This window comes from Lactuca saligna, chromosome 9, assembly GCF_052625555.1.
Source record: "Lactuca saligna cultivar CGN05327 chromosome 9, ASM5262555v1, whole genome shotgun sequence".
In the NCBI taxonomy this organism is placed as follows: Eukaryota; Viridiplantae; Streptophyta; class Magnoliopsida; order Asterales; family Asteraceae; genus Lactuca; species Lactuca saligna.
This window is the reverse complement of record NC_136425.1, coordinates 58,653,188-58,667,692: the sequence shown is the minus strand read 5'-3', so window position 1 is coordinate 58,667,692 and position 14,505 is coordinate 58,653,188. Positions and strand designations below refer to the sequence as shown.

The 14,505-nt window shown below is 37.1% G+C and overlaps 1 protein-coding gene and 1 long non-coding RNA gene across 2 annotated transcripts; one reads left to right on the top strand and one right to left on the bottom strand.

The window, feature by feature from the left end:
* Positions 1 to 1,146: 1,146 nt before the first annotated feature.
* On the bottom strand, positions 1,147 to 3,224 carry LOC145017806 (uncharacterized). The gene is made up of 4 exons (XR_013666671.1): positions 2,913 to 3,224; positions 1,933 to 1,980; positions 1,479 to 1,578; positions 1,147 to 1,393 (listed from the first exon to the last, which is right to left on the bottom strand). It is a non-coding gene; the product is annotated as an uncharacterized LOC145017806 (long non-coding RNA).
* A 1,994-nt stretch (positions 3,225 to 5,218) lies between these two features.
* LOC145016377 (pre-mRNA-processing factor 19 homolog 2-like) lies at positions 5,219 to 7,310 on the top strand. Its single transcript, XM_078974714.1, has 7 exons — positions 5,219 to 5,233; positions 5,282 to 5,377; positions 5,715 to 5,789; positions 5,897 to 6,044; positions 6,140 to 6,557; positions 6,649 to 6,795; positions 7,048 to 7,310. Exons 1-5 carry the CDS (start codon positions 5,219 to 5,221, stop codon positions 6,394 to 6,396), a joined length of 591 nt encoding a protein of 196 aa, XP_078830840.1. The 3' UTR covers positions 6,397 to 6,557; positions 6,649 to 6,795; positions 7,048 to 7,310.
* The last annotated feature ends 7,195 nt before the right edge of the window (positions 7,311 to 14,505 follow it).

Below are 14,505 nucleotides of genomic sequence, written 5' to 3'. Positions count from 1 at the left end.
GGTGAGAGAGAGAGAGAGAGAGAGAGAGAGAGAGAGAGAGAGAGAGAGAGAGAGAGAGAGAGAAGAAATGAGGAAGATGGTGGTCTGTAGCTTTGGTGAAGGTTGAAAATGATGTAGGGATTGGTAGTGCAGCGACATTAGTGCAACAATTAAGGTGGTGGATGTGAGTGGCCGACTGGTGCTGCTGGGAGTGACGATGAGGATGGTTGCTATAAGGGTTAATGGGAGCAAAGGTTAGGTCATAGAGAGAAACGACAGTCTTCTACAAAGAGAGTGTGTTTAGATCTAAATTTAAGATAGGGCTAGAAAGATTTCCATGTTATTTATAATGTGATGTGTTTGATGTATAATGTATCTGATTGGTCCAAATTTGTTTATATGGATTATCACTATCTTTTAATAACATCCATCTAAATTAAATCAATGGTCTCTACAAGAAAATTTTGATTTAGCTAGGGAAAATTTTCGTAGCAAAAAATTGAAATTCTGTAGCTAAACATGAATAGCTACGAAAGTGGCTTCGAAATTTGTCATGGATATTCCGTAGGTATATTTCTTGTAGCAAAATGTTTTGTTACGGAATTATAGTTCCGCAGTAATTTTGCTATGCCTCTTGCTACATCATTTATTCTGTAGCAAGTTAACTACAACACACTTCCATAACAATTCCGTAACAATGAGTTCCGTAGTGAATTCCGTAGCTATTTGTTCCATAGTAAATTTCATAACTATTTATTCTGTAGCAAATTACGTAGCTAATAGTTATATAGCAAATTTCATAGTTGTTTGTTCCGTAACAAATTATATAGCTAATAGTTCGGTAACAAATTTCGTAGTTGTTTGTTTCATAACAAATTCCGTAGCTAATTATTCCATAGCAAATTCTGTAGCTACTTGTTTCGTAATGAATTACGTAGTTGTTTCTTTTGTAGTTACAAGTTACGTAGCAAATTCCATAGCTAATTGTTCCGTAGCAAAGGTATTTGTTCCATATCAAATTCCGTAGCTATTATTTCCGTAGCCATTCATCCCACAACAATAGGTACTAGAACAAATATGCATGGTAACAATATTCAATAAAATCAAAATTTCCAAATGTAATTTTCATAAAAATATAATAAATATAAATTTAGTAGTTACATCAATTTTTATAGATATATTACATCATAAAAAATTCTTTTACAAGGTTACCTAACCATCAAAACTGAAATTACAAATAAAGTCACACACAGTTCATTGCTATTAATCTTACCAATTTTCCATCAAAGTCATATGGAATGAAGACACTTTTGACATAGAGTCTTATATTCTTGGTTTTTTGGAATGGCAATGTCTTCTTTCACCATAGGAATCACAAATGCACACACAAAATGGATCTGAACTTAACCTCTCTCTGTAATTTGTCAAATATTATTTACATATAATATAAAAAATTGATGCTTATATAAAAACTGGATAACAAAAGATTGCAATTTCACCTCTTTTGTGAAGTGTGAAGATGCTAAAGATTCTAAGTACTCCTCAAACATCTTCTTGTAGATATAATTATTCTCCTATGCTGTGACTTCCTTAGGGTTCCTAAGATGCAAAATAATACACATATCTACAAAACTTGAATATTATTTTAAAAAACTAAACTTTAAATTCAAAGATTTAAAAAGTGCCCATTAGTGACATCCCACTACCAATACTTCTCAACCTTTTTCTTGGTTTTTTTTTTTTTTTTTTCTGTTACAAACAAAAAAAATCAAGACAGCAGAAACCTACAAATTTGGAACCATGGGCTGCCATGTCATCGTTTTTACCATAGCATATATAATATTTAATAACTATGCCATGTCATTGTTTCAGGTTAAAAGGTGTTATAATCTATTGAAAACTGTAAGTACATGCCTAGTACAGTGAAAACCAAAGATGTGTTATTGTTCTTACCAAACTTTAGTAATAACCTCATTACATGAGCTATAAAGGGATAACCATCTGCAAAACATAAAGGAAAATGAAAACATTGTTTACAGTTAGTGAACATTTATGAGAACTTAAGAAAAGCAACTTATATAATTAAATAACTTGAAGATCACTAACAAGGAAACTGAAAGAAAAATCACACAAGTTAATCAAATCTAGAAACATAGAGTCTAAGATGTGGTTGGGTTCATGGGTTAGGATTAGGAAAATCATACTTTAGAAAGCAGAACATGTAACGGTTACCAATAAAATCCAATATAATATTGTAGAATATTATATAAATCAAATTAATGACAAAGATGAAGACATATCAATTTTTATCAATTTGAAGAAATGTAATAACTTTGGAGCTATTAACTTGTAGATCAGTAAGAAGAATAAAGCTAAGACATGGAATATTGTAAACTACAAGATATTTGTGTAAACTTTTGTAATGATAGCTCACAAAAACGTGAATTAGAGAAAAGTTGAACACGTGAAAAACTCTATATAAAAGCAACTCCAACTACCTATGCAACACCAATACACAATTTTAGCAAGAAAACCAAATGTGTAATATGTACAGCTTGTGAGCAAACAACAATGGAAAGCAGAATATCAACACAACATGGACTCACCACAGTTTACAACATCATTCAATTAACAAACATCTCGATATTGAAAATTTGATCAGTATTGCTGTTCAATGCCCCCAAGATCATAATTAAACTCATTGTTATCCATCAAATGCCATTCCTTCGTTCACTCAATCATTCCGCATCTTCAAATTAGGGTTCATGAATTTGTAAATCTCGTTATAAATTAAAGTTTCACCATCAAAGCACACAATCACCAACATATCCAAATTAACCTTCCATCAGTTGTGGTGGTGATGTTTGCAATGACATTACGATTAAATGTTAGGGCATAGTTACAAGTTACACACAAATAAGGGAAGCATGTACCTATAAGCTATAAGTTGGCATATAGATCGAGATGTTCAGTTATCTTCGTACAGTTGCAGAGAGATGAAGAGAGCATTTATCATTTTCCATTAGTCGATCTTCACTGGGAATCAGATGTTCAATGATCTTCGCAGTCGTAGAGAGATGAAGATATCAGCTGAGTCGTTCACCGTTGATCGACCTTCTCCGCGAATCAGTCGTTCACGAGTCGTAGAGATATGAAGAGAGCAATAGTCATCGAGTGGAGTGAGTGATTGAGAGTGGCGTGTGGGTGAGTCGGAGAAAAGGAAGAGCTCAAAATATGCTACTCAATATAAATTTGTGTCTTCTATAAAGTCAAATTTTTGACTTCTTTAGATAATTGTACAAAACCCATAATTCCTTAAAGGTTGACGTTGACCTTTCCCAGAGACTAATATGTTGCAGGTACTCAATTAGACAATTACTTTGAACAAATGCCCATATAACCAGTTTGAATTCTTTATGCTCCTCTGTGTTACAAGGTACACTATAATTCTCATAGAAAACAAAAAAAAATGTGATCATGACCAAATTAATTTGAGATTTAAGAAAGACCATATTAATTTTTATAAGATCACCACTGATTTCTATTCACCTCTTCGTTTTAATCTCTCATCGTGCCTTTTTCTATCAAATGTAAAACTGTATAAGTATTTAGATTTGAATTCATTCGGAAAAAAACGGCAACTTGACAGCATACGTTACATCATTGTCAATAAAAACACTTGATTATTGAAACAAATAAGTTAAAAGTATGTTGCTATTTTCTGCATATATACATCCTACCATTATCAGTCTCGTAGAAGGCATAAAAACAATATAAGGTGTTTATATATTAAGTTAATGTATGTCATTTTTGTAGATATAGAGGAAGGGCGAGAAGGTAATTTGGCGAGTAGTTTTAGAAACATGTGATACAAGGCTGAGCATAAATAAATTTTAATTTAGGGGTAATAATATCCAAAGCCTTAAAACATGGGAATAATATTATTATAAGAAAATTAGCAAATATATGTAATCAAAATCTAAAAATTACAACTAAAATAAATAAAATTTCAAAACAATTAAAAATAATATTTTATTTTTGTTGGTGAGTTTTCAAAGGTAATTGTTTATTTTTAATATTATTATTTTTCAATAATTTTCTATATTCTGCTACGGAAACATATTTGGTAATTACTTGGCTACGGAATTTTTCGTAGCCAAATACCTACGGAGTTTGACTTCGTAGCTATTTTGAAATTCACCTTATCGTAACAAGTTACATAGCAGATTCTCTACAAAATTTTATTCTGTAGCAAATTTCCCTAGCAAAATAGCTACGGATCTCAATTCCATAGCTACCTACCCACGTACTTTTATTTCGTAGCCAAGTATGTAGCCAATAGCTACATACATGGATTCCGTAACAAGTTCCGTAGAGAACCAGCTACAACCAAAAAATTTATAGCATTATTTGTAGTAAACTAGCTACGAATTTTAATTCCGTAGCAACTATTAAAGACGTAGCTATGGAATGCAATTACGTAGCCAATTCTGTGACAAATTAGTTACAACTAACTGTTTTGTAGCATATTTCGAAGTAAAATAACTACGAATTTTGATTTTGTAACAACTTTATGTAGCTATTTGAGATTTAGCTACATAATGCAATTTCGTAAAAAATTATGTAACAATATAGCTACGACAAGTCATTCTGTAGTATATTCCATAGTAAAATAGCAACGGATTTTGATTCCGTAACAACTTTCCGTAGCTATTTAGAATTTTTCTTGTAGTGTAAATTTAACCTCTTTGTTTTTAAGACTTGGTCTTAAAACTTTTCATATCCCTATTATATATGCATTATAAATTATATATATATATATATATATATATATATATATATATATATATATATATATATTTACTATATTATTAAGGATATTACCCATTTCTTGAAAATTAAGAGGTACAATATCTATTACCTCATTACAATAATATTATGCTTATAATCACATAGTATAGATACACGTTATTAGGTATTAGATGGGACCCTAATATTCTCTCTGCACACAACAGACGCCATCACAAAATCGAAACCCTATTATTTCCATCTCCTTCCTATACACCACACTACTCACCAAATCAAAGCCACCTGACAGCTAGGTGTTCATACGTTTACGAAGATAACGAATACTTAAATTTCTGACGGCTTGGTGTTTATATGCTTACGAAGAGGCATATCTCTTCAGTGCGCACGATGGTGACCCGCTGGCCATTGAGAAGCTCCTTTGCCAAAATAGATGACAATCGACCGAGTATATGGTGGGCAGCGTCCACTCCATTGCGCAAATACCTGATCCAAGTCACCTGCTAAGCTTCCGCGTACGTCGTCGGCAACGACTCTATCAGAATCTACGCTCCAATCTGTAACTCTGTCGCATCGACTACGAACCATTCAGGTATGCAAAAATCGATCACATTTTTCATAATTTCTTGTCAGACAAGGGTTATTTTTATTCCAAATATTAATTTTGTGTAAATCGCCCTTTTGGGTGTTGATGAGTTGTTGTTTAAGTTTAGAGTTTGTGTTGATGGCCTGTTTTTGTTCAGAGTATTATGCTATTCTAATTCAAAGGGAAAATTTGATTATTTCTGGATTATGATGTTAGTTTTCTTATGCCTTCAGACTATTCACAACTTTGTTGTGGTCTGTTAGTTTGGGCAATCTTGTTCTTAATCATCTAAATTAAGGTTATAAACTTAACTCTCATATGTTTTCTACTCCTTTTACTTAAGGAATGGGATGCTTTGGTGTTATCTACTTTTGCATCAGAGCAACAAAGGCAAGAGCTTAGTCATTGTTTATACCAGGTACCACAAACAACTTACTTGTTCACAATTTCAAACCTTGTTTTATCTTCCATTCTTCAAATTGTTCATTTTCCAAGCTCATGTTTATATTATTTATGTAATGTCAGCATGATTCATCTTGGCGGGTGATTGCAAGATTAAAGAAAGAACTTGATGAAGCAAGGACAATGTTGTCAAGTTTACTAAGACAAGCACCAATGCCAGCAACAACAGCAGTCTCATTAAATGATTATGCTATAAGCAATGGGAAAAGAGGTTCTTGTTGTCTGTTCTTCATTTGAGAGGTTTGTAATCTTTCTTGATTTTGTTCTTTTGTGACTTATATTTCTTTCAACTTTTTGTTTTAATAGCTGCTACCGAGGATGATGAGTTTGGTCCTGATGGTAAGAAATTTCGCCCTGGAATTTCTTCTAGTATCATAAGCGAATTAACAAACTGCAAGGCTGCACTTTCACAACAAAGGAAGAAAAGACAAGTATCATGGATTCCGAAAGAACTAGAATTCAAGATTCCATTCCATGGCTTGTTTGATTTTTGCATTCCGACCCAATTGGAATTCAAGATTCCATTGTATGGCATGTTTGTTTGCCAAATGGAAACAAGTTGACATTTTTAAAAACTGAAATATCATTTTTGCATTTTTCTTTCAAGATTCTTCCCATATTGGTTCCATTGGATGCTACTGAGAGGTATACACAACTCAAAAGTTACCCTCTTCACAAAACAAACAAAGCTGGAATTTTATCTATTGACATCCATCAATCACAGGTACATATTTTGTAATTCCAACTGCATTTCCACATTCATTCTTGATCTTTTTACTTTGGGTTTTAAGAAAGATATGTTTTGCACATCTCAGGATCTTATTGCTACTGGTGGAGTTGAAATGAATGTTGTAGTCTTTAATCGATATTCAGGGAAAATTGTATCTACACTAAGTGGCCACTCCAATAACATAACTTTTGGTGTCCCCTTAAGTACTGAATCGATAAAGTGTTTTGAATAGGTAATGATTTATGTTGATGTAAATTTTGTTTTTATTTTTCATACCGAATGCACCGTCTCAAAACAAAAGACTATTTTACCCTCATGTTAAAAAACTACAAGGGTAGGATTTGTCATGGGAAAACCCTATCAAATTTTGTTCAGATATATGTATTTATTTTAGGACCGTTTTTTGTGATTGTTTTTATCCCATCATGACATGTCCTGGTAAAAAAAATCATGTTATGTGATTGCATATGTATTTTACTCACAGGGACCATTTATTTAATCATTTTCTGCCACCGAGACTGTTTTGGAATGTATTTTTTCGACACATGGACCATTTTCTGGCAACTGCTGTGATGGTTAGGACTGGAGTTGGGGCTTCTCAAGGTGTAGGTACAAAAGGAAGGAAAGTATTATAAAAGGCACATAAGGTTTGTTATTTTTTGAACACTTACATTTAAAAAACATCAAAACTTTTTCTGATTGTTTGGGACTAAATTATGCACAGGTCAATTGTATTGTGTTACGTCATTTGAAGTTTATTATTAATATTTGATATTTTAAAAATATCCAGTTGAAATGCTATAAGAAACAACATTAAAATTTTAAATATGTTATGTTATTGTGTTAAATAATTAAGAATATGTTAAATTAAAAGCATCATGAATACCTTTTTAAAATTTCAATACAAAATGTTTTTTTTAAGTGAAGAATTTTTTAAATAGTCATTAATTCTAATCAATTAACAAACTCCAACTTTTAGCAACACACTCTAGCCCAGAAACGCTAACCCAAAAAATACATGTCGCCTCTAAATAAGCAACACACGCTCTAGCACCGCCCTGCCACTACGTCCAATGACACACTCCAGCTTTGTCCTCCGCCATTATTGTGACAACCTGATATTTCAACTCTTTGTAATGGCCTAATAGGTCAAGTATTGTAAACATTTTTGAGTTAATAAAATTAACTTTCATAATAAAATATCCAAAAAGTTTCTATTTAAATTCTTCTATGTTTAAATATCATTAAACCATGACCGTACGTAAAAAGAACGCCCAAATCCGACTTCGTATATTGAAGTTATGATTTTTCCAAGTTCAGCTTAGCAAAAGACAGCTAAAAACTCGAATCGGAGATCGAGCGACATTTGGCCGGAATGACCTAAACAAGAATCGAAGGTCTCGACAATGGTATTTCAACGGTAAAAAGTCTGGCAAAAACCGACGTCAGATAAAAGTTATGAATTTTTAAAGAAATTCCTTAATCACGTCATTTTAATAAATAAATAATAAAAATAATTTCGGAATTTGCCAACGGAATCTAAACGAAAGTTGTAGATCGTAGTCTCACCTTCGTGGGGATATAAAGAACGTCGAAAACGGAGTTCGTATGAAGGAGATATGAATTTTTGAAGTTTGATAAATAATTTATATATAATTTTTATTAAAAATGTTGGTAATATCTGAAGGGGAGTCAGCCTAGGGCCGAAGTACGCACCGCGTACTTGAGGCCACGGCCTCGGATCGTCCACGTCGCCCTATGCGAAGCTACCCGACCCGCCGCCCCATCCGAAATACGTAAGCGATGACGTCGCGTATGCGCTGCGTACGCCAGTACGCCCTGCATACGGAGGCAGTTCAGCCCCCTATAAAAGGGATGCGAGCCTTTCTGAAAAATTTGTTCATTTTCTCTCTTTCTCTCACGATCTTACCTCGATTTCCGTGCCCGTTGAAACCCGAAGCTCTGGTCTTTTTGCTCAAGTCCCGAGAGTCGATTTTACTCCCGAGATTCCCGAGAATCCCGAGAAAAATCCGTTTCCCGAGACGAAACTCTGCCCGGTTTTCGATCTCGCTATCTTCAAGCTTCCAAGTGAGTTCATACCCCTTTATTCAACCTTTGAAATGCTTTTAAATGTTTTAAATACTTTATGGGGGGGGAATACAAGTTAAACACTTATAGTTATTGTTTCGATCACATGTGATCGCATTAATCACATGTGATTAATAACTAGGAAACCAATGATTTTATCACTATTCAAACTGTTTTACTTCAAAATGTTTCACAAACTCTTTTACTTATCAAATGCTTTTATTTAAACTTCGTTTTACTACTTATAAATTGCATGCCCATATATGTATAGATATATAAGTAATGTTTAAAGGGCTTAGGAAGGCCATCCTATTCAACACTGAGATGTGGTCTGGTGGGATTTCAGGTGACCATCCGAGGGTCGTTACAATATTAGTTATATATCATATATACATGTATAGACATAAAAGTACTTCCATATTCATACTTATCAGCACATCATTAGTAAGTTACCATCAGCGTAACACAGGATCATACTACTACAATTTCTAGATCAACGAGTCATTTCATTCAGGAGTCAATACTTATTACTAAGAGAACATATACAACGATACTAGAAGAAGTAACATTATATTACATATACACGAATACGTTAACAATTGTGATCCACTGTATGGGAGCATGTCTTAATTGTCATGACCCGAGTTGTAGCCAGAGTCTCTTGGAGGGAGAGCGTGAGTTTGCGTATAGATCTATACTGGATTGACTATCCTACACCTCGCTGCTAGCTACAGTGGGACCGACAGGTCTGCGGGTGCCAAACGTCATACCTTATTTTTCGACTATACGTTGTCGTTGTTACCAGTCGATAGTATGGTGCAATTTATCACATGATACCTTAATATAAACCCGGTTTAAGGTAGTTAGTACAACAGTAGTTCCTATAAAACAAAACTACAGTACTACAATAATTTACCCATTACATTTTGGTGATAACCTCACTTAAACTTTAATGTACAAACTATATTTTCTTAAAAGATAGTTATACTTGGGAAATTACACACTTTTACATCAAACGAGCATACAAAACAGTTAAGCCTTGGTAGAGGGCCACTTTAACAGAAAATATAGGTTTTTCTGAGAGATTCAAACTTTTACAAACACTTACATACATTTACAACTCATACTTGTGACAGGTTCAAACGTTTTGATAACAAACATCGACACTAAAATACTTATGAATTCACCAGCTTAATGCTGATAAACTCTTTCAAAATAACTTGTATTCTCAGGTCATCAGTAGACAGGTACCGATGCTAGCTTTTGAGAAGATGGAGCGCATTCAAGACTCATCATATTATTTTGATTTACATTATATTTTTGGTGTCTAAAACTGTACGGAACATGCTTGTATTAAAATTTTATATTTAATGAAATGGATGATGTTGTTTGCTTATTTACATTTACTGTGTTGTGATACTTTACATGACGTCCTCCGCCCCAGAACGTTTCCGCCATTCTTGGTTTTGGGGTGTGACAGATTGGTATCAGAGCTTCGTTTATAGTGAATCAAGTATATCAACCCATAAAAAAATATACTAAACTATAAACCTATTTGGGATTAAAACACTCTGACCAAGAGTCTATACTTTAAAAACACTAAAATAGTTAATTAAGTATACTAGTCTGCATTCATACTAAAACCAATGTCACAACGACAAGAACAAAAGTATTACGATTGTTAAATATCACAGGTAAGCTAGGGGATGTATGGCCAGTCCTGGGAATGGCATAGCCTGATCAACTATGCTGGTCCAAGGAGTGATTAGCATATGCCCTAGAATGGTTGTGATAGGTTAACAAGTCTAAAAACTTACCAACAATACCACAGGAAGATTAATAGAATTTAAACTTTAAAATACTATAGGTGTATTTTGTACTACTAATTACACGTATACTGTATTCTTATACCTCTCTTCTCGCGTAGATCTAAATGGCTGGATTCCAACACGGCGACCCATACTTTCCAAATTCCGTTGGTTGATCATCAAGCTGAAGGCTTCACGGATGGATCGGACTCTGAGCTGAAGCCAACAACCTACCTCCAGTAGGTCAACCCCCGAACAACAACCCTCGACCAACTTTTCCAGGTCCTACTCCCTTGTGGGAAAACAACTGGAATCGCTGGAGTAAGGAACAGAGTCAACCCTTACCATACTTTGGGGACCGAAGCTTTTACAACGTCAGCAATGGTGGCTCTGCTGACCGGGCTCTGCCTGTCATTATCCGCAGAATAGGTCGTAATGTTGAGCAGCCATCGACTGGATCGTAGAGATTGATGCCAACCCTGGTGTCAACACAGTCCGTATTCGCCGTCTTGAAGAAGACATGGAACGGACCCGGAGAACCAATGAAACCCTACAACAACATCTGGTTGCCTCTCAAGCAGAAGTCATGGAACTTCGAGCTCGTCAAAGGGCTCATGAGCGACACCTTCAAGAGGTGGTCCATCAAATGAGAGACCTTAGGGTTCTCCCGAGGAATATTCATCGCCGTTAGATGATGTCTAGTACATCATTATATTTAGGGTTAAGGATTAGCCTTTAACATCTGTGCTCTAAGTAGCACTTGTCTGTAAAATATTCCTAACTTTCAGTACTCTAATTAGGAATCTAAGAACTGTCAAACTTTTCTATATGGTATGATGTAAGACCTACTGTTAGGTCGATTTTTCCTTGAACTTATTACATCAGTAATACCAGTATTATTGAAATCTATCTAATCTGTGGGAAAAATCTATACACTTGTGCTTTCGTACTAATATTTCTTATTGTGATTTCAAACACTCATTCAACTGTTGGGCTATGGTTAGTTAGTCCATGTGTCACTCTCACGTTGCTTATAAATTGATTCTTACCATTTTCTTATCTTTATAAACTTATAGCTGAAAGATGCCTCCTCGCAAATCTCCCAGGAATAATCCTACACCACCACCTCCTCCACCTCAGGTCATCGATACAGCAGCCCTAAATGCTGCTGTAGCTGCAGCAGTGGCAACTACCATGGCACAGTATCACTCTACTGATGCCAGCAGAGGTGGAACCCCTGTTAACTCCATTCCGGTTGAAACCCCTGTGCGCTCGAGAGAGTGCTCTAACAAGGATTTCACCAACTGCAAGCCGAAGTCCTTTCATGGGACCGGCAGAGTCATTGCCCTCTCGCAATGGTTCGAGAAGACTGAAGCGGTCTTCGAAATTTGTTCATGCCCTGCTGTGAGCAAAGTGAAATACGCCGCATGCACCTTTGAAGGAAAGGACCTGACGTGGTGGAACGGCCACGTTAAATCTCTAACTCTCGTCGTAGCCAACGACATAGGCTGGGAAACGATGAAAGACCTCATGATTGAGGAATACTGCCCAAGGGGCGAGATCCAGAAACTAGAGCAGGAGCTTTGGAGCCTGACCATGAAGGGCACCAACATTGTCGCTTACACCGCCAGATTCAGCGAACTGGTAGCCCTCTGCCCTAATATGGTTCCCACTGAAGGGAAAAAGATCGAAAGGTACATATGGGGGCTAGTGCCTCCATATCAGGGGAATGTCCTATCATCAAACCCCGCTACCTTCGACAGTGCCAAACGACTGGCACAACGACTCATTGACCATGGGGACAAACCCCCCACAACAACAACAACGCTAGCCATCTCAGAACCCTCCAAACCCGCTGACAGAAAGCGGAAACTCTGGGAGGAAAGGAAGAAGACGAATCGAGCTTCCAAAAAGCAGCAAATTGTGGCGGTACATGCTGCAATAACCCCTTTTGTTGCTGCTACTACTGCTCCGATATGACAGTATGCTGGAGGTTTACCCAAGTGCAACAAATGCAACTACCACCACAATGGCCCCTGCCATGAAATGCAATGCTCTAACTGCCACAGGAGAGGACACACAGTCCGTTTCTGTAAATCTCCGGCGAGACCGATCGCCCAAGTCCCCGGCTCTGGCGCGAGCCCGACCTGCTATGGATGTGGCGAAACAGGCCACTATAAGAGGGACTGCCCCAAGGCGAAAAATGTTGGCGGAGCAGGGAGGGTACTAGCGATAGGCCACGGGGAAGCAGTTGCTGACCCGACAGTGGTGACTGGTACGTTCCTCCTCGATAACTCCTATGCATGCATTCTATTCGATAGTGGAGCGGAGCAAAGCTTCGTAAACCATAAATTTGCTCGCATGCTTAATCAACCACCGCACACACTCAAAGAACTATTCACAGTAGAAATGGCTAATGGAAAAACTGAAAGTACGAGTATCATATACTTAGGTTGTACCCTAACTCTAGATAACCATTCATTCCCAATCAACCTCATGCCAGTCTCAATAAAAAGTTTCGACGTTATCATTGGCATGGATTGGTTAAGCCTTCATCGTGCCGACATCTTGTGCTACGAGAAAGCAGTCCGTCTAAACCTTCCATCTAATGAAACTCTTATAGTCTAAGGCGACAAACCCGGTGCAAGTCTTCGCATCATATCAAGTATTCAAGCACAGAAGTATTTGCGTAAGGAATACCATGCATTCCTTGCTCACATCGTCGACACAAGCCTCGAAACGAAAGAACTAAAGAACATCCCTGTAGTGAGCGACTTCCCCGACATTTTCCCAGAACAACTACCCGGGTTACCTCCACAACGACAGGTCGAGTTCAGAATCGACTTAGTCCCAGGAGCTACCCCAGTAGCCAAGTCGCCCTACCGCTTAGCACCAGCTAAGATGCAGGAACTCTCTGGTCAACTTAACGAACTGCTCAACAAGGGCTTTATAAGACCGAGTTTCTCACCTTGGGGAGCACCGGTCTTGTTCGTTAAGAAGAAAGACGGATCATTCCGTATGTGTATTGACTACAGAGAACTCAACAAACTGACGGTCAAGAATCATTACCCTCTGCCTCGCATAGAAGATCTATTTGACCAACTGCAAGGGGCGAACTATTTTTCTAAAATAGATCTGAGATCCGGATATCACCAGTTACGAGTGCTAGAGGAGGATGTACCGAAGACAGCCTTCCGAACTCGTTACGAACATTACGAGTTCGTGGTGATGCCATTCGGATTGACCAATGCGCCCGCAGTCTTCATGGATCTGATGAATAGAGTATGCCGACCTTCTTTGGATCAGTTCGTCATCGTTTTCATTGACGACATCCTGATATACTCCCGAAGTAAGAAAGAGCATGGTGATCACCTGCGACAAGTTCTAGAGACATTACGAAAAGAGAAGCTTTATGCGAAGTTCTCGAAATGTGAATTTTGGATCCGGAGAGTCGAATTCTTAGGACACGTGGTAAGCGAAGAGGGAATCCATGTGGACCCAGCTAAAATTAAAGCCATTGAGAACTGGTCAGCACCCAAGACGCCTACAGAAATTCGCCAATTTCTAGGTCTCGCTGGCTACTACCGCAGATTCATTCAGAACTTCTCGCGAATAGCGAAACCTCTTACAACCCTAACCCAGAAAGGCGTGGCCTTTGACTGGGAAGAGAAACAAGAAAGAGCGTTCCAAACGCTCAAACGAGCCTTGTACACCGCACCAATACTATCCCTTCCCGAAGGAATAGAAGACTTCGTAGTCTATTGCGATGCATCGAATCAAGGGCTCGGATGTGTCCTGATGCAGCGAGGTAAGGTCATCGCCTACGCCTCGAGACAATTGAAGACACATGAGGTTAACTACACGACCCACGATCTTGAACTAGGAGCAGTGGTGTTTGCTCTGAAGATCTGGAGACATTACTTGTATGGAACGAAGAGCACTATCTTTACCGACCACAAGAGTTTACAACACATACTCGATCAGAAGGAGCTCAACATGAGACAATGACGGTGGGTCGAGCTACTCAGTGATTACGAATGCAATAT